This window comes from Bos javanicus, chromosome 3 (genome assembly GCF_032452875.1).
Source record: "Bos javanicus breed banteng chromosome 3, ARS-OSU_banteng_1.0, whole genome shotgun sequence".
In the NCBI taxonomy this organism is placed as follows: domain Eukaryota; kingdom Metazoa; phylum Chordata; class Mammalia; order Artiodactyla; family Bovidae; genus Bos; species Bos javanicus.
In genome coordinates, this window is record NC_083870.1 from 98,123,015 (window position 1) to 98,144,386 (window position 21,372).

General features: G+C 36.2%; 1 protein-coding gene across 2 annotated transcripts in view; it reads left to right on the top strand.

Annotated features, from left to right (window-relative positions):
• The window catches only part of SPATA6 (spermatogenesis associated 6), a 165,338-nt gene that overhangs the window by 90,610 nt on the left and 53,356 nt on the right, over positions 1-21,372 (top strand). For both annotated transcript variants that reach the window (XM_061412053.1, XM_061412054.1), the window contains exons 8-9: positions 3,511-3,598; positions 9,074-9,114. In XM_061412053.1, coding sequence (XP_061268037.1) covers positions 3,511-3,598; positions 9,074-9,114 — 129 coding nt within the window. The remainder of the gene's footprint in view (positions 1-3,510; positions 3,599-9,073; positions 9,115-21,372) is intronic.

Genomic DNA, 21,372 nt, shown 5'->3' on the forward strand with positions numbered 1-21,372 from the left:
ATCCTAAAGGAGACCAGTCCTAGGTGTTCATTGGAAGGACTAATGCTGAGGCTGAAACTCCAATAGTTTGGCCACCTCATATGAAGAGTTGACTCATTGGAAAAGACCCTGATGCTCGGAGGGATTGGGGGCAGGAGGAGAAGGGGACGACAGAGGATGAGATGGCTGGATGGCATCACCGACTCGATGCACATGAGTTTGGGTGAACTCCGGGAGTTGGTGATGGACAGGGAAGCCTGGCATGCTGCGATTCATGGGGTCGCAAAGAGTCGGACACGACTGAATGACTGAACTGAACTGAACTGAATAATACTTAATAAAAATCTTTCTCAGAATCTTCATAATTTCTTTAATTTTTATAAGTATTTTACCTTAAAAGCATTTCAGTAACAAAAAATTGCAAATTAATTTAAAAAATTGCTTTATATAATAATAAACTTGAAGATTCAAGTGCCTATAGAAGCAAAACAACTTTTTGAGGTATCTATAAAACACTTTCTTACTTTAATGTTTCCAGTGCATTTTCCCAAATTTTAAAATGTGAATGTAAATGCAAACAAGTAAACATGTTCCTTTGATGATCTAATAGCTTTTTTAACATTTGTGATACCATTTTAAAAATATTTAGATATACTTTAAGCAATATTTCATTCCATTTTCTTATTTTGACTATGTATCTTTTATTATTTTAGCCTAAAGTAATAGATTTTTATTGTAAAAAAAAATTTTAATAGTTACGGTAACTTTTAAATGGTTACATTTTATTGAGATCATTGTAATTGCACTTGTCTTAATTATAGAACTTGTTTATAGGTTCTGGTCACTGTTTTTGGTTGTTTGAACAATATCCAGATATGATTACTTGCTTGTTTGATGGCAGTTCCAGAATGCCTTTAATTTTGTTTGCCCACAATTGCAAATTAAATTGAAAAGAAAGGACTAAATTCTAACCTGAAGGAATATTAGCACTTTAATTAAAATACCTATGTACAAAGATAGCTAGGAATATTTTGAACATTAGCCACATAAAAATTGCTTAGGGAAATAACTACTCTTAAAATGTTTAGTATTATTTTCATGTCACTACTTAAAATAGAATAATTTTTTTAATTCTTGGTATAAATTTTGAGATTTTTATTAAATAATTTCCCTTTCAACTTGCAATGAACAGGAAGAAATACATGCTTCTAAGTTTATAGCTACAAAATTACTTTCAGTGACTGTAAAGGACTAGATTTTTCCAACTGTGTTTATAAACATATGCCTCCCACCTCTGTAACCATTCATGATTTTCAAAGCACTTAACAAAATTGGTAACCAAGCAAAATTTTAATTGATATATGAATATACAAAATATAATACTCCTAGGAAAGACATTCTAGTTTTATAGGTACTATATAAAAAGTAATCTTAAAGAATAAAGAAGTTTCAAGGAACTAGTGTGCTCCCAAACAAACCAGCACAACCATTCTATGAGTTAAGCTACATTCTTTGCTTTTTTTATTTATGTGGAAGTTAGTATTTTTTTCTATTATGGTAAAATAGTCATAATATAATATTTTGATTCTGCCATTTCATATAAATAGAAACATACAATTTTTGCCTTTTTGTTTTTTTTCATTTAGTACATTTAGTACAGTGCTTTCAAGTTTCATTTGTGTTGCAGCACGTATCAGCACTTGATTCTTTTTATGGCTGAATAATTCAGTGTACATTTTGTGTATCCATTAATCTGTTGATGGACATTTGAGTTTTCACCTTTTAGTTATGTGAATAGTACTTCTGTGAACATTCATGTACAAGTTTTGTTTGAATATCTGTTTTGTTTTTTTTTTAATTTTATTTTATTTTTAAACTTTACATAATTGTATTAGTTTTGCCAAATATCAAATGAATCCATCACAAGTAAACATGTGCTCCCCATCCTGAACCCTCCTCCCTCCCCATACCATCCCTCTGGGTCGTCCCAGTGTACTAGCCCCAAGCATCCAGTATCGTGCATTGAACCTGTGGATATCTGTTTTAATTCCCAACTGCTTTAATACCTAGGAGTGGAATTGCGGGGCCATATGGGCTTCCCTGGTGGCTCAGACAGTAAAGAATCTGCCCACAATGCGGGAGACCTAAGTTCAATCCCTGGGTCAGGAAGATTGCCTGGAGAAGGGAATGGCAGCCCACTCCAGTATTCTTGCCTGGGAAATCCATGGACAGAGGAGCCTGGTGGGCTACAGTCTGTGGGTTCACAGAGTCAGACCGAACTGAGGGACTAACACGTGGTAATTCTGTGTTTAGCTTGTTGAAGAATTGCCGAACTCTTTTCCAGAGTTTGTTGTGTTTTCACCAGCAGTGTATGATGTTTCCAATTTATCCACATTCTCACTAATGTCTGTTATTTTCTGTTTTATTTTTATTGTAGCTATCCTGAGGGTGTAGAATGGTATCTCATGATGGGGGTAAAATAGACTTTTGACTTGCATTTTACTAATGACTAGTGATGCTGAATGGTTTTTCATGTGCTTATTGGTCATTTGTATATATATATTTTTTTTTTGGAGAAGTCTTTTTTGAAGTCCTTTGCTCAATTTTTTTTTATTGAGTTTTTGAAGTTTGTTGATATATTCTGAATATTAATGCCTTTTCAGATAATAATTTGCAAATATTTTGCCCTACTACATGGGTGCCTTTTCACTCTTGATATTGCCCTTTTATGTAAAAAACTTTTAATTTTGGTAGATAGAGCTGTCTTTTTTGCACAGATTTAAATCAGTCTGACTCTTTTTGTTAGAAAACATGGATGACTGTTAATATGTTATTCCTATACTCAGAATGCTGGCTCTTAAACACAGCCAGGTAAAGACACTAAATTCAAAATCTGTATGCTAAGGAGATAAGTAATAAAAGGCTAAACTTGTTTTTGAAATGTAGCAAAGTAAGATTTCTCTTTTTAACTCTGTGCCAAGTCGCTTCAGTCATGTCCAACTCTGTGCGACCCCATAGACGGCAGCCCACCAGGCTCCGCCGTCCCTGGGATTCTCCAGGCAAGAACACTGGAGTGGGTTGCCATTTCCTTCTCCAATGCATGAAAGTAAAAAGTAAAAGTGAAGTCGCTCAGCCGTGTCCGACTCTTAGTGACCCCGTGGACTTGCAGCCTACCAGGCTCCTCCGTCCATGGGATTTTCCAGGCAAGAGTACTGGAGTGGGGTGCCATTGCCTTTTAACTCTGTAGTGGGAAGCAAATTAGGCAATAGAATAATGGACATTTCAACTGTAAATCTGTTGATTTTAGAGTGGATTCAGAATATAATTTTAAATTTCTGGGATTTAAATTTTACTTAAAAACAAATAGCAAAATACTTGGCTAAGCTCTGATTTTGGAACGTGCCTGAACTATGTAGGCAGTATCATGTAAACCTGATGATATGTGATCTATGCACCTTACTTGATTTTCTGTTACCATTAGACTGAAAAAAAATTAAGCTTTTTGTTACATTGAAATTTTCCTTATTCTAGGTTGATCCCCCAAGTCCCAGGGCCGATGCTCTATTTGGATCTCCTGGCAGAGACTGTGAAAGAGATGGATGGTCCAGGCTGCACAATGGTAATATACAAGTTATCTCTATTGTTTTAGTTATCTTTCCTATCAATTAAAAAAAAAAAACAGAATCGTGGCTATATTGGAAAGTATGTTACAATGACACTTTTTAAAACCTATGGGACACCCAGGTAGATACTCTCTAAAAATAATAGAATTTAAATGCTGCTATAAGCCATCTTCTTTGTGATTCAAAACACATATTAGCATATTAAAGACTGTGATACCTTTTAGTAAAACAAAACAACAACAAAAAACTTTGATTTTGTTTTGCTCAACAATTTTTAAATTTATTTGGCCATGAAACCTTTTTCCTGCTTTAACATGCATTACTGCTTGTGGAACAGGCTTTGGGAAATACAGTTGTAGAAAGAGTTCAAGCTGATACTTTTAGACATACATTTACACGTATATTTGAATGCTTGCTCAGCCACTTATTTATAAATGGAGCATTCTTGAACAAATTATCTTAACTACTCTGATTATCAGTTTATTGAAGAATGAAGATAACATGATAAATATTACTATGCAAGATGCCCTAGCACACAGGACACTTAATATCAACTGTCACAATAAAATTTATATTTCGGGAAAGATAACATTCTTTAGATTTAGTTTATAACAATTTTTTTTTTCATTTTTAGGCCTGATCCTAATAGTTAGATAGGTTATTTCTAAGTTCAATATGAAGATGATTTTAATAAAGAAGATTAAATAGTATTTTATAGTTGGGGATATGTGTGTGTGTGTGTGTGTGTGTGTGTGTGTGCCCGCGCGCATGCGCGATCAGTTGTGTCTGATTCTGTGACCCTACAGACTGTAACTCACCAGGCTGCACTGTCCATGAGATTCTTCAGGCAGTCACAAAAATGGAGTGGGTTGTCATTTCCTTCCCCAAGGGATCTTCCTGACCCAGGGATTGAACCAGCATCTCCACGTCTTCTGCATTGGCAGAAGGATTGTTTACCTCTGAGCTACCTGGGAAGCCTAATTAGGGACGTCTAAGTATTAATATCTGTAGACGCTGGCTAGTCAATTCACCAGAAGCTTTTAAGTTAATTTATTGCACACTAAGAAAAAGGCATAGAAAAGTGAGAGTAAAAAAATACAATCAACATATTGTGAGCTTTGTCTCTTTCTGATTCTAAACTCTAGTATATAATCTCTCTCTTTTAAAATTAGGATATAAAACATTCTTATCTAAGAACATGAAGAGTTTGCACTCACCTATTTTCCTTTTTTAGCATTAATTGGGAGATAAATAGGGTAATTGATAAGCCTTTTGTACTCTGAATAATAGATTATATGAAATTAGGAACAGATGTTATACTGTTTCCCCTCTTGGACTAAATTTATAGACATTGAGTAAATATGCTTTAAAGACCAGAAAAATTGAAAATGACTTCAATATAGACTTTTCTTGGGAAGATGTTTTTGGAATGCACTTAAATATCTGATTTCCCCTAACAATTATTATATATTTCCCAGCAGAACTATTATAGTTTCTAGTAACTTCATATCAAAGCAATCAGCTGCCTATATAGAGGTACAATTAGGTCATAATGAGGTGCTTTTTCTTTTAACTTTTTATTTTGATATAATTTTAGACTTATAGAAAGTTGAAATAGTACAAAGAATTCCCCTATGCCTTTTACTCAGAATCTACAAATACTAATATTTGCCTTTCCTTCTCCCTCAATCTTTCTCTTTCTTTCTCCTCCTTGCCTCCATCTCTGTATGTGTGTCTGCGTAAAAATTTTTCCCGACGTTGCTATGGACTGAATTGTGTCCCTCAAAATTCACATGTTGAAGTTCTAACCCCCAGTGGTGTTATTTGGAGATGGGTCATTACCTTTGGGAGGTAATTAGGTTTAGATGAGTTTTGTTCCTTTCTCTCTATCATGTAAGGACACAACCAAAAGGCAGCCATCCTCAAGCCAGATGAGAGCTTTCACCAAAACCTGGCTGTGTTGGCACCCACATCTCAGACTTCCAGTTTCTAGAAGTATGAGAAATAAATGTTTATTGTTTAATTCACCTAATTTATGGTAGAAGACAGCCCGAGAAAATTAACACAGTTTTTATCTTAAGGTGATGTAATTATCAAAACAAGAAACTAACAATATAATAATGTTGACTAATCTATAAACCTAACTCAGATTTTGCCACTTGTTCTAATACTTTTATAGCAAAAGGAATGCCACATCATGCATATCCTTCAGTTGCCACATCTCTTTTGTTTTCTTTAATATGGATCAGTTCTTTGGCCTTTCTTTGTGTTTGTGATCATTTTTAAGGGTAAAGGCCACTTTTTAAATAGAAAATCCCTCAATTTGGGTTTGTTTTACTATTTTCCTCTTTATTAGATTTATTCTTTTTCTCCCAAAGTACAACAGAAGTGATATATTACTCTCAGTGCAGCACGTCAAGATGTATGTGATGTTGCTTTGTTACTGATGATGTTAATTTGCTCACTTGATTACGGTGGTATCTGCTAGGTTTCTGCAGGAAAAAGCTGCTATTTCTTCCTTCCCTTTGTAATTTTGGGGAGATCAAGACTCAGTTAATACTCCTTGACTTTGACCTCTTTACCATATGTTGATGGTTCTTGCTGGAAACAGTTTATTATGGTGATTTTTACCAAATATTTTAAAAATTCCATTTTTCTTTATACATTTATTATTTGCCTTTTACCATAAAGAGCTTCCCTTCTCTTTTCTCTAATTTTAATGCCCCTATTCTGTGGACTGCTTTTCTTTCTGTCTCGTAGTTGAGCAACTGTACTTTGGATTCTCATCAGCTATTTAAATACTTGTGGAAATTTCTTACGATAGACTGTCTTAGGCATAGTAAATTTTCACTTATGACTATCTTGGAAATTCTTCTTGAAAATTTTCTTATCAAATTATCTTGCAGAATAATTTTTAAGTTCCTATTGGATACCATTTTCACCAGTGTTGATTGATTTAGTCTTCATTCGAGTCATGTGAAGGTGGATTTAACTATGTTTGATCAGGAAGAGAGTGACCAAAGCTTAGAGAGGCTATGTGACCTGTTGGAGCACTATAGAACTTGAACCCAGATCTTACAACCCCAAGTTCCTTTTTTTTCCACCACTCTCTTACTCCTTTCCCTACTATCCTTTAGATGTATTTTTTTTTTTAGATAAAATCTCCAAGTTTTCTCTGGCTAGAATTTCCATGAAATATAATTCTAATCTATGCAATCCTTTTGAAGAAACTTAGTATCTCTCGTACGTTAAGAATATTTGGAAGCTTCATCTGGTCATTTGAGCATTTTAAAGTTGTCCTTTTTTAATTTGCTTAGGATTTAGCAAATACCTCTCATTTCCAAATGCTGTTACTTTGAGGAGTAGGGCTTCCACATACACATTTTGGGAGGACACAAATATTCATTTTGTAACACTGATTTCATGAGATTATAGGAGAATCAAATAATAGCTAATATATATTGTGTTTTCTGCTAGCCACTATTCTAAGTACTTGTATTTCATTGATTCATTACTCACAGTAACCTCAAAAATTTTAGGTACTATTAGTTATCCTCACTTTACAGATGAAGAAATCTGAGATTTAAGGAAATGTAAATTGTTCAAGAGCACACATATACTCACACACAATCTAAATTAGTTCTTTCATTTTCCTTATACTTTTCTTTAGTGTGACCCATACATTAAGGCCCAGCTCAACTTTTTCCTCCTATAGGAAGTTTTGCCTGATTGTCTTCAACTTTGAGACACTGGGCTCTGATATGACTTTTTGATAGCATTAATTGCCAGTACCATTCTGATGTAGCTTGTCCTTTTATGCTGCTGTTATTTGACTTGGTAATAACTTAAGTAAATTATAAGCACTGTACAACCATGGGCCATGATTTTTATGTCCTTTATCTCCTACATTTAGGATATAGTTAGTGCCTAATTGTTAGTAAGGGTGATTAAATATGAACATTAGAAAACCTCAGATCAAAGTATTAGTTTAATTTATAAAAATGAAAGAAAACTGTAGAAGTTTGTCTGAATTAGAGTAAGTTTATAAATGGTTTTTGCCTGGAGAATTCCATGGACAGATGAGCCTGGCGGACTACAGTCCATGGGGTCACAAAGAGTCAGACAGAACTGAGTAACTAAGCACAGCACGGCACAGATTATCCTGGGTCTGTATCTGTATAGCCTGTTTTTCTGTACAAAGTGGTTAGGGAAGGTAAAATATAGACTGTTAAGAGTGTTTTTTTATTGAAATGTATTAGTAAAGTAGAGTTTCAAATTATGGTTCTGATTTTCTCATCTATCAATATAATAGAGATTGTAATTCTACAAAGTTGACTCCTTTAAGTAATAAATAGAACACCAAATGTACATTTATAATGTAGTGGTTTGTTTTAGGGAGAGATTTGAAATAATTTTATAACCCACTGTTGTAAATACTGAGAATAGTTACTTTTATGAATTGTATAACTTAATCATAACTATAACTCTGTTTTGAGGTAAGGTAAGCATTGTCTTTATACTTTTAAAATGAGGCATGAAATTAATTGTGTAGCTTGACCAAATTAGCATCTGTGGTAGATTGAACCTGGCCTTGTTTGAGTTAGAATTCAATAGTAATGTGTTGATGTTGTGTTAGTAATAATAGAAAGAAAGTGAAGTCACTCAGTCGTGTCCAACTCTTTGCGACCCCATGGACTGTAGCCTACCAGGTTCTTCCATCCATGAGATTTTCCAGGCAAGAGTACTGGAGTGGGTTGCCATTTCCTTCTCTAGGGGATCTTCCCGACCCAGGGATTGAACCCAGGTCTCCCACATTGCAGCCACCAGGAAAGCTGTTAGTAATAACAGTTAGCGTTTATTTTACTGCCTCACATGTAATATCTAATGTAATCTAATGAAAGAGGTACATGGGACAGCTGAAGTACTGGAAAAGTCAGAGAATATGCCCGTCACCATATTAGAAGTGCTGGTGCCTAAACTGTAATGCACATCTATTTGTCAGCAAGATGTATACACTACAGGACAGTGTGCTCCCACTTGCTAAAGCTGGTCCTGTTTCCATTACACTCACTTAATTCAGGCATAGACTCCAAGATTAGGAATACTTGTAGTTTGGCAATATCTATCAAGTCTGCATGTTCAAAATATGTATTATCATAAACTGGTTTGTCAACTAAAAAGTGTCATGCACACAGATTGGTTTATCAAAGAAAAATTAACATGGTCTATATCAGATACCTCCTACTGTAATGAAAATAATATTTGTGAAATCATTTATTTGCTAAAGAACTTATAGATTTGAACTTATGCTTATCATCTTTGTAACATTGTTGAAGGATTTTGAACGTATTTCTGAAAACTGCTGTGTGAATTATAATCATAGAAACAGTGATTGTAGGAAAAAGCAAAGATTAAACCAAATTTATTTTTGGTGGAAATATTTATAGTTTCTTTTATATGTCCTTTTTTAGATCATTCTCATCTTGGCTGCTATCGACCCAAGGATTATAAGGTATGTAATAAAAACTACATGTGATAGTTATCCTGGCTTTCAGGTTAGAGCATACGTAAATTTCTGAAATGTATGGTCAGATATTATCATATTCATTTAGTCAAGAAATTTACAAACAATAATTGTCATCTTATGGAATGTCATTATTTTGTCTGGAATAGACTTTTCATTGCGTGTCTCCTATAACTATTTTGCGACTTTCGATTGTTCATTTGGACTAGTTATTTGTGTTTGTGTGTGTGTGTGTTTGTGTGAGAGGAAGTTAGAGACAGCAAAATTGGCTGTTACTTTTAATGATATCTCACAGTAGTAATGCTAAATTTTATTCATTCATTCATTCATACAGCAGCATCCTCATAATTTTTGCAATATCTGCATATAATTTATGCTATCTTTAAAAAATCCACAGAATCTAAAAAAGAGTGGAGATATATATATATATATTATAACTGATTCATTTTGCTGTACAGTGGAAACTAACACAATATTGTAAATCAACTGTAATAGAAATTAATTTAAAAATTCAAAAACTGAAAGTTCATCTTCTTTTCATTTATAAGTATAAATGAAAATTAATATAAATGAAAATCAGTATCATATGCTTTAAATGGATGATAGCCTTAAAAATACAGGGAAAACAAAACAATGGTATTAAATTCTAGCTAGATAACAAGACTCTGAGACATGTTCTCTATTTCTTAAAATGAGATAAGCAATGACATACAGGTGTAGCAGACATTACCAATAGCTAACTGAAGATTTCTGATTGAAAGAGAACTGAAAAGAAAGTACATTTTTTCCTTTGTGATACACTGTCTTTTAGTGGATGTCCATGCACCATGTAAAATAATCTTGTGTATTATCTAAATTTATTTTGGACAGCATATTAAAAACCTGCTGTATCACTCGTAGTTCATGTTCTGCATTTTGAGAAGTATTTCCCCAGGATTTATCTTTTCTGCCTCTAAGTGAAAACTTCTTAATAAGAGGAGGCATTATATTTAGGAAAGCAAAACAAAAATCACACCTTTCTTTATAATACTTTTGTTTATTTACTTGAAGACGATTTATTCTGTGCTTTAGGGCACTGAATAGCATAGTTCTTTGCCATGCTTTGATTTTGGTGAAAGAAATACAGAAGAGCCAAGGCAGAGTTGTGACTGAGGATCCAAATCTACCAAAGTGTCAGAATCATATAGGTGGAACTTTATGACAATCCATTCCAGGCCTACTAAATGAAAATTGCTGAGAATAGAGACTGGAAATTTTTATTACAAGTTTCCAGGTGATTCTTATGCATTCTTTTGCTGTCTATGCAAGCATTGGCATCTGAGATCATAGCACTTAAATAGAACCATCCCTCATATAGTGTTTGTATAGGGCTGTGCCCTTGTTTAAGGCTGTCCCTAGAGGAGTGTGGGCCTGGCATAGTTCACCTGGTGCAGACCCACACTATTATGTGGAATTTACTTAAACACATACATGTATACCGATCTGTGTAATATATGTGCTTGTGAGCATGCCTGTAAACACACACACATGCACACACACACATACATCAAAAAGCATAATGTTCATTGTCTTGTATGGGACCTGGAGAAGCCACCTTACTTGTAACACCAAGGGATAAGCCTGTCTTTGTACATTTTCTTCAAGTCATGTTTCACAATTTTTATGTATTTATTTCCTTCTTTATTTACATCTTTGTTTATAGTCTGCCTTTAAAAAAAAAAAACAAACTAATCTGTCCGTTCCAAAATGGCAAGGATCCTATTGGTCTTACTTATTGATAATCACTAGTACTTAGCAGGCCATGGCACCCCACTCCAGTACTCTTGCCTGAAAAATCCCATGGATGGAGGAGCCTGGTGGGCTGCAGTCCATGGGATCGCTAAGAGTCAGACATGACTGAGAGACTTCACTTTCACTTTTCACTTTCATGCATTGGAGAAGGAAATGGCAACCCATTCCAGTGTTCTTGCCTGGAGAATCCCAGGGACGGGGGAGCCTGGTGGGCTGCCGTCTATGGGGTCGCACGGAGTCGGACACGACTGAAGCGACTTAGCAGCAGCAGCAGTACTTAGCATATTGTCTAATACATAGTGTGGATTCCTAAAATATGTGTGTTGTGTGAGTGGATTATAAAGAGAAAACAAGTAAAGTAAATATATAAAAGTATAGAAAGGTGAAAAAGTTTATCAGACACTAATCTTTATCCTAAGGTAACTATAATCCAGTTCTGTGTTGACTGGTCTATTTAAAGGTAGGTGTATATATTCAGAATTCCCTCTTCTAAATGAAATATTTTAAAGAGCTTCACTTCTATCCCTTAACTATCTGCCCACCCTCAACTCTGTATTCTTCACTTTCAGAGTTAGAGTAGAAGTTAATCATTCATACTACCCTTCTAAGGCTGTCTGTGTGGGTAGTAAGTCAGCTCACAGGATTATTTTTTGTATTGAAGAGATAGATTTCCATAGAAATACATATTCATCATTGAACGGGGCTGTTTTTCCCATGGAGAAATAAAGGATTGTTTTCGTATAGGTGTATAATAGTTGATAGTGGAACGCTATACGGTATCTATAAGGAAAAGAGTTATGAAACTAGGAGTGTTTGCAAGATGTTTTTAGAAAAGCAAGACTTTGCCTTGCTCTGTTGAGAAATATATTCTGCAGAGGCAAGAGAAGAGAGGTCCACGAAGTGACCCCATTTTGTGTCTTCACCTTATTCTAGAGCATTGCTGTCCTCTTCACATAGTGGAAAACGAAGAAGAACCTGAAGAGGCATATCTGTTTCTTAAAAGCCTTGGCCTTGAATTGACACATGACATTTTTACCTACACTCTGTCAAGAACTAACCAGATGGCCACACCTACATGCAGGGATTGCTTCTCAGCAGTAATTCTGCTCTGAAGGAAGCAAAGATGAATCGTGATGGAAAGCTAGTCCTTTGTTCTGTCATATCTAGAATGCCTTGTTCCTCTCTACTCCCAGCTTCTCTTTTACTATTAAGAAAGATGATATGACTAAAACTCTATTATATTATTAATAGAAATTAGCAAAAAATTAGCAAAACTAGTAACTGTCTCTGCCTTCATGGATATTTTATGATAATGAGAGAGATAATAAAATCACAAAAATCAATATATATTGGAACTGTGACAAATATCACGAGGGATATGCATGCTGGCTTCGACTAGTTATATATTAGGAGGATTTGATCTGGTGAAGGAGAACGGAAAAAGGATTTTGAGGCTCAGTGACTGCTCTGGAGCTCTGAAGGTGGATAGGAATTTACTGTGTGAAAAGGAGGGAAGCACATGCCCAAAGCAAAAGGGGGAAGTAGCATTTACAAAGGCTCAGTGGGTAGGCAACTAAAAGACCAGTGTTGCTAGGAGTGACAGACATGAGCAGGCACACGGTGTAAGCTTAGGCTGGAGTAGTAGATAGGGATAAATCTTTTTTGCCATGTTAAGAATTTTGATTATTATCCTAGGTACAATGGGAAGCAAATGAAGTTATTTTAAACAACGAGATGATATAGTTGGCTTTGTACTTTGAAAATATTAGTCTTGATAGTAGCGTGGACTGGGAAAAGAATGGAGACAGTAGACAAGTTAGTAGACTATTGAATAGTCAATGTGAGACATGATGGCTTGGATTAAGATGATAGTAATGGAGGTCAATTGCAGTGGAGATATTAGACAGATATTTAGGGTTAATGTTGACAGAAAAGTAGACTTGACAGATGGAAAAGATGTACTATGTTCTCCTAGAGAAAACATCAGTGTCATAAAGATATACTTCTATGTAGGGTAATTCAAAAATTAACAAAATCTCAATAAAAATATCTCCAGGCCCTTTTTTTTTTTAATTCTATGAACTAAGCAAAAATAGTCAAGAAAAGTTTGAAATCAGAGAGTATTGAAAGGCTCTTAGCCGTGCAGTATTATAAATAACTTTTGTATTTCTGATTTTGACAACTCAGTGTTTTCTTGATACCTTTTATTGAGATAGGAAATGTGGAAAAGCCAAATTAAAGTATATAAAATTCTAAATTCTGCTGCAATTTCTTGTTTTATCTTGTTTGTTAGACTTTGGAGAATGTCTTGACTATTCAGCTCAGAAAAAGATCAGAGCTTAAAAGTAAACCATATGGCACTTGATGTATTCTGAAGGGGATTAATTTTAAGAAGTCACTGAGCGTTTGTTTCTGGCACTTGAGATGGGAATGAAAGCTCACAGAAAGAGGATAGGGTTCTCAGGCAAGGGAGAGGATAGGGCAGGAGATAAATAGTGGGCTGAAGGCCATTTCTTTCGTGGGGTGTGAGGGTATCCTAACAAGACATAATTTTACATTTTCACATTCTTAAAAATTGGCCTTGGCCAACAGATCTTTTAAGGAAGCAATTTGTAAACGCTGAAATTTTTTTTTTTGGAATTTTTATTGTGCCAGTTGAGAAGTGCAGACTATTGGATATGTAGGATTTTACTCTTTTTCATTCTAAGGCATCTTTTACATAAACAGTTTTGTTCATATAAAACACCCTCCAAGGTAGCCACTGTAATTCTAAAATATACTTAGTGAAATTATGGTTTTTGGAACAGTAAGTGTGCAATTTAAAATCATCGTGTAAATATACGTAAGATGATCAAAAGATTGAATCTGACTTGGAGGGGGCATTGGTCTAAACTGAAATACGGGCATAAGAATCTGACAGCATTGGTCATTATGTTGCTGATACAGCTTATGTCTTGGGCGCCAACCTAGTGATTGGTATCTTAAATTGGAGACCTGACAGATCTGTAATTCTAAGAAGATGGAAGGTTTGGTAGTGGTTTCTTCCAGAAGCTTTTTCTCCCATGGAGGAAAATAAAAAGAAGAAACTGAGGAAAGTTTTCATGATTTTCTGACAGGTGGCCAAGGGCAAAGTTTTTACTAAGGATTCTGGTAGATTGAGGACATCTGAACCTGTCAGTTCTTAGATTTGGCTACAGGATAGCTTTAGTAGTTCATTCCTGGTCATTTTGCTGTGGACTTCCTCTTACAGACTCAGAGCAGAAAGTGACAGAGAGACATATTAGTAACATATATAACAAGACATGTTTCCACCTGAGATACAAGTTTTCAGATTTGACCAGATAATGACAAGGGTTCTCCATTCCTACAAGACAAAGTAACTCAGCATTTGGGAGCTTTACCAAAAGGAGAGCAGAGTCCAGACCTAACAAGAAGATTCAGTTCCCACACCATTGTATTGATAGTTAAGAGAGACCCCCCACCAAGGAGGGAGGCCCAAGAGTCCCAGAGGAAAAAAATATTTCTGAGTTGAGTGTCTTAGATGTGGCAACAAGGAGGGTCTATTTGGATCTTCAGGATCTAAGTTGGATTTCAGGGTTGTCAATTGCCAGCTCACCAAAACATCACCACAATAACTGAAGAATCTGTTGATATCAAGCAAAGCAGAGCTTTGATTATGCAGGAAGGGAGAGCATCACCTTTGCAGACTTAGTAGTATCTCTGAAAGGTTAAGAGTAATATCTCTGAAAAGTTAAGGGTGGATATTTACAGGTAAATATTTAAAGGTTAAGTGTTTGGGAGTCTTGGCTCCACAGTTTTAAGGAAGGGCTTTAAAGCAAGAAGGGCTTTAGCTGACTGTGGCTGAGATCATGAACTCCTTATTGCCAAATTCAGACTTAAATTGAAGAAAGTGGGGAAAACCATTAGACCATTCAGGTATGACCTAAATCAAATCCCTTATGACTGTACAGTGGAAGTGAGAAACAGAATTAAGGGACTAGATCTGATAGAGCACCCGATGAACTATGGACTGAGGTTCGTGACATTGTACAGGAGACAGGGATCAAGACCATCCCCAAGAAAAAGAAATGCAAAAAAGCAAAATGGCTGTCTGAGGAGGCCTTACAAATAGCTGTGTAAAGAAGAGAAGTGAAAAGCAAAGGAGAAAAGGAAAGGTATACCCATTTAAATGCAGAGTTCCAAAGAATAGCAAGGAGAGATAAGAAAGCCTTCCCCAGCGATCAGTGCAAAAAAATAGAGGACAATAATAGAAAGGAAAAGACTAGAGATCTCTTCAAGAAAATTAGAGATACCAAGGGAACATTTCATGCAAAGATGGGCTTGATACAAGGACAGAAATGGTATGGACCTAACAGAAGCAGAAGATATTAAGAAGAGGTGGCAAGAATACACAGAAGAACTGTACAAAAAAGATCTTCATGACCAAGATAATCACGATGGTGTGATCACTGACCTAGAGCCAGACATCCTGGAATGTGAAGTCAAGTGGGCCTTAGAAAGCATCACTATGAACAAAGCTAGTGTTGAGCTTTGTTGAGCTCAAATTGCTTTGTTGAGTAATTCCAGTTGAGCTGTTTCAAATCCTCAAAGATGATGCTGTGAAAGTACTTCACTCAAAATGCCAGCAAATTTGGAAAACTCAGCAGTGGCCACAGGACTGGAAAAGGTCAATTTTCATTCCAGTCCCAAAGAAAGGCAATGCCAAAGAATGCTCAAACTACGGCACAATTGCACTCATCTCACATGCTAGTAAAGTAATGCTCAAATTTCTCCAAGCCAGGCTTCAGCAATACGTGAACCGTGAACTTCCAGATGTTCAAGCTGGTTTTAGAAAAGGCAGAGGAACCAGATATCAAATTGCCAACATCTGCTGGGTCATCAAAAAAGCAAGAGAGTTCCAGAAAAACATCTACTTCTGCTTTATTGACTATTCAAAAGCCTTTGACTCTGTGGCTCGCAATATACTGTGGAAAATTCTGAAAGAGATGGGAATACCAGACCACCTGACCTGCCTCTTGAGAAATCTGTATGCAGGTCAGGAAGCAACAGTTAGAACTGGACATGGAATAACAGACTGGTTCCAAATTGGGAAAGGAGTATGTCAAGGCTGTATATTGTCACCGTGCTTATTTAATTTATATGCAGAGTACATCATGAGAAATGCTGGGCTGGATGAAGCACAAACTGGAATCAAGATTGCTGAGAGAAATATCAATAACCTCAGATATGGAGATGATACTACCTTTATGGCAGAAAATGAAGAACTAAAGAGCGTCTTGATGAAAGTGAAAGAGGAGAGTGAAAAAGTTGGCTTAAAGCTCAACATTCAGAAATTAAGATCATGGCATCCGGTCCCATCACTTCATGGCAAATAGATGGAGAAACAGTGGCTGATTTTATTTTTTGGGCGGCTCCAAAATCACTGCAGATGGTGACTGCAGCCATGAAATAAAAAGAGGCTTACTCCTTGAAAGAAAAGTTATGACCAACCTAGACAGCATATTAAAAAGCAGAAACATTACTTTGCCAGCAAAGGTCCGTCAAGGCTATGGTTTTTCCAGTGGTCATGTATGGATGTGAGAGTTGGACTATAAAGAAAGTTGAGCGCCTAAGAATTGATGCTTTTGAACTGTGGTGTTGGAGAAGACTCCTGTGAGTCCCTTGGACTGCAAGGAGATCCAACCAGTCCAATCTAAAGGAGATCAGTCCTGGTGTTCACTGGAAGGACTGATGTTGAAGCTGAAACTCCAGTCCTTTGGCCACCTGATGTGAAGAGCTGACTCATTTGAAAAGACCCTGATGCTGGGAAAGATTGAGGACAGGAGGAGAAGGGGATGACAGAGGATGAGATGGTTGGATGGCATCAACAACTCAATGGACATGAGTTTGGGTGGACTCTGGGAGTTTGTAATGGATAGTGAGGCCTGACATGCTGCAGTCCATGGGGTCACAGAGTCAGACATGATTGAGCAACTGAACTGAACTGAACTTTAAAGCAGGGAATCTCATTGGCAATGTTTGCAATATAAAAGATTAGGGTTCCCTGGTGGTGCAGTGGTAACGAATCCACCTGCCAAACAGGAGATGTAGGTTCGATCTCTGGTTTGAGAAGATCCCCTGCAGAAGGAAATGGCAAGTCACTCCAGTATTCTTGCCTGGGAAGTCCCATGGACTGAAGAGCCTAGCAGGCTACAGTTCATGGGGTTGCAAAGAGTTGGATGCAACTTAGTGACTAAACAACAGCAACGTTGGACGTGAAGATTAGAGTCTTAAAGCAAGTCTTGATAAGTAAGCAAGTATTTAATAGGGAAGAAATTTGTCTTCCTGAGTTATCTCTTGGGCTGAGAAGGGGACTGTTTGCTCAGATTAAGAATCTATCATTATGGGAAGGGAGCTGAATGATGATTGAGCAGACTGTTGTTCAGGCAAATGACTTATGGGAAGATACTAAAGCAAATAATGAAGCTATTTACTGGTTTATAGCATTAAAACTCATGGTAAAGTCTTATTGAGGTAGGTGAGCCTAAGATTTTAGTTCTGTTAGCCTTGTGAATGCAGGTCATCTCAGGTCTCACATGTCTTACTACAGTTATATACACTTTTCCATTAATGTGTTACACATTGTTAGATTTAGTCTCAGAAACCTTATAGTTTTGGTTCCCATTGTAAACAATTTTTTATGTAAAAATACTTTTGTATGTGTTTTGCTAATCTATGGTTTTGAAATAGATTTTTGTATAACATTCTTGTCTTAGATATTCTTGAATTGTTTAGTAGAGGAAGCCATATCATCTACAAACAATGAATTTTAATTCTGCCTTACAGATTACCTTGTCTTGACTTACTAGAATTTTCAATGTACTGAAATAAAAGTGGTGATTGTGCATGTGGCAGAGATATTTATTGCCTACTGGCTATTCATTTCCTTTCCTATATTTTCAAGCCCTCTTGCAGGTGTATAGGGCCTAGTTCCAGCCAGTAGACTATAAATGGAAATTATGTGGATCCCTTCCAGGGAGCGGCATAGAAGAATTGATAAGAACTCTCTGTTGTTATAGTGACAGTGAGGTCACCTGTTCTCGATGGTACAGCTGCAAGTTGTTCAGCCTGTCTCATCAGCACAGGTCCTTGGGCAATTTTGTGAAGTGTGATTCTCTTGCTAACCTGTATTACCATAAAGTACAGGGAAAAATGAACCTTTATTATGTTAAGCCACTAATTTTCAGACTTAATTTGCTCTTGCAGTGCAACCTGATAGGTTGCAGCACAAAACTAATACTATGTGCCTTCTTGTCTTGATCCTGTCTTAGATAGGATCATGTCGAAGATTTCACACCTGTGAATGTTGTTTGCAGTAGATTTTTGTTGGATATCCTTTAGCAAGTTAAGGAAGTTCCCTTTGAAATTCCTTGTTTTCAAAGAATTTACATTTTTGAATTATGAGTGGATGTTGGATGTTACTGAATACTTTTTTCAGCTTCTAGTGAGTTGATAATGTTTTTCCTATGGTGAATTAATAGATTTTCTATTGATAATCCATTCTTGTATTCTTTGAAAGTACCCAGCTTAATCATGTTGTATTCTTTTTTGATCATCACTAACTTTAATTTGTTAATATTTTGTTTAAGATACTTTTCCACATATTGTCATGCATGTGAGCATGTATGTGTGCCAAGTCGCTTCAGTCGTGTCCTACTCTTTGCGACTTATTGACTATAGCCTGCCATGCCCTTCCCCAGGGGATCTTCCCTACTGAGGAATCAAACCCTCATCTGTTATTTACCACTAGTGCCACCTGGGAAGCCCATGGTCACTAGTAAGAGAGATCTATAATTAGATTTCTCCTACTTTTCTTCAGTGGTTTGGTAGCAATCTTATGATCACATCATAAAATTAATTGGGGGATATTTTCTTTCTTGGAAGCAGTTTACCAGTTTGTTCCTTCACTCTTTATTGGGCTGTTAGTAAGTCCGACTGTTAGTGTATCTTCTGTGGAACTTTCCTTATAGGCATCCTTTGAGGCTTGGGCTGTGGGAGTGTTCTGTTTTTTTTTTTTTTTCTGCTGTGGATCTCTCATAGTTCACTGACCTGGGAGTACTACCACCAAACAGTAGCTATTTGACTTTACTTCAGTTTCCTCTCTTATAAAGTGTAGATAGTAAAAATACCACAAAGGTTGTTGTGAGGGTTAAACAAATTATTTATGTAAGTGCAAGGAGTAATCTAAGAAGGAAGGAATTTCCCCCTACCCCCTAAATATTGGCACACCTAAGAATTACATATCAATTTCATTGCATTATTTTGGAATTTCTTTTAAAATTTTCTCTAGTATAAAGAAAGTACATTTTCCTTAAACTAAACAGGATAGGTGAGCATATGGATTTTTAAATTGGGTGAGGTAGGAATTGATCATTCACTTGAGTAGGATTCAAAAGGAATGTTTTCAGCAAAATTGAGAAATTCATCTCAGTTGCAAAAATCTGCTTCTCTTCCTTTTTACTCAGAACTATGGCACTAGTAGTAAAGAACCTGCCTGCCAATACAGGAGACATGTAAGAAATGTGGGTTCAGTCCCTGGGTTGGGAAGATCCCCTGGAGGACTACACGGCAACGCACTCCAGTATTCTTGCCTGGAGAATCTCATGGACAGACGAGCCTGGCGGGTTATGGTCCATAGGGTTGCAAAGAGTCGAACCCAACTGAAGCAGCTTGGCACTTGCAGCAGCCACCTGCCTTATCCTTACTATCCTGAAAGTAGTGCTTCTACCACATTTCTTTCCTGTCATCATCCTCCTCAACTACTTCCCAGCAAATTCCATTAGAATTATTTTTTTTAATATATTTCCCATGATGAAAGAGAAATTGTCAAGTATGGCATGTAGTACCAGTCTTCAACAAATATTTTTTGGATAAGTGAGTTTCCTGGTTCCTGTTTATACTTAGTGGTTCTTTCTTCCATTAATTTAACTTTGAAGTTCCTGTAAATTATAAATTTTATGGGCACAAATATGATTTAACTTAACTTATTGTATAAGCAGCTTTTCAGGAACCTTATTTCTGCAGTATGGCATAACTCAACCATTATATATCACCTATTTGAAAAGTATGTTATCTACATAATTACATTTATGTAGTTACAATGAACTTGGTGAAATGAAATTTTCTTTTTTAACCTATAACAATTTCAGATTGGTTTAAAACTATTAGATTTTATCTTGATGCGTTTCAACATCTGCAATATTGGAATTGTTGCATTTCCGCGATCTTATAAAAAGGATTTAAAGAACTATTTCCATAAATGTAAAAAGGAAGAAACTCTTTATGCTGGAATATGAAGGTTTATGTAAACAGAGGAAATAAATACTGTTGTCTTTCATGAATCAAGCTCTCTGCTTTGTGTTTGTACTAATTTTGTCTTATTTATTTTCTGTAGCAAACCCATAAGGTTGTTTCCCCAGTTTATAGATAAGGAAATGAAAACTTAGAGTAAATGACTTGCTCAGGGTCACATAACAAGCAGGGATTTGAACCCAATTCTTTGAACACTCTAAGCTAGGGTTCTTGAGGAATCATCCGAGAAATATGCCTCTTCCATTATGAGCCAAAGTAAGGACATTCCCTTTGATTTCTGGAGGTGAATGAGCAACCTATGGAAAACTCACAAGAGCTATGAAAATGCTTCTTAAGCTAAGTCTAGGTTGAAAATTTGAAGTGGATTCTTATCTCATCCCCTTATTATACCTTCCATTCCCTCATTTTGAAATATAATTTTCCAAAATATTTATTCTAATTCCATGGAAGGAATATATCCAGCTGTATCCCCACTGCACTGTTACTCATTGTATATCTATTTGGTTCTAATCTCCTTCCTCACTGTGTTATCATTATTTGTTTTTTCATGTCTCTCATTCTGGACGGTAATATCTTTGAAGTCTCCTATTATATTTATCTGTGATTACTGTCTCCTACCTTGTTCAGTACTTGATACATAGAAGATGCTTAATAAATATTGGATAGTGTTGAGTTATACACAGTATTCAAGGTTCTCTGCAGTGTGCCCCTCTCTGCCTCTGTGATATTCTCTCCAATTACTTTCCTACACAACTAGCCATGTGATTGTATCTTCATTGTTTATTCCTTGTGCCTTTTCTTCCACTTGGAATGCCCTATCTCCCCCTTTTCTCTGCTTAGCGCCTTGATTCCAACCTACCTCCTCCAGGAGCCCTCCACCATTTAGACCATTAGAAGTTTATAAATGTCCTTCTGCAGGTATTGTCATATAGATTTGCCCCCTAGCATATCTGTCAGTTTTCTTTGTGTTAATACCCTCTCTTATCTGGTTTGTGAGTTCAAATCCCTGTACCTCTCTAGATCTCTGTGTTAGCTAATGTGTTGTCCAAGAGATTCTTAGTGACTAGTCTGATAAAGAGAAAC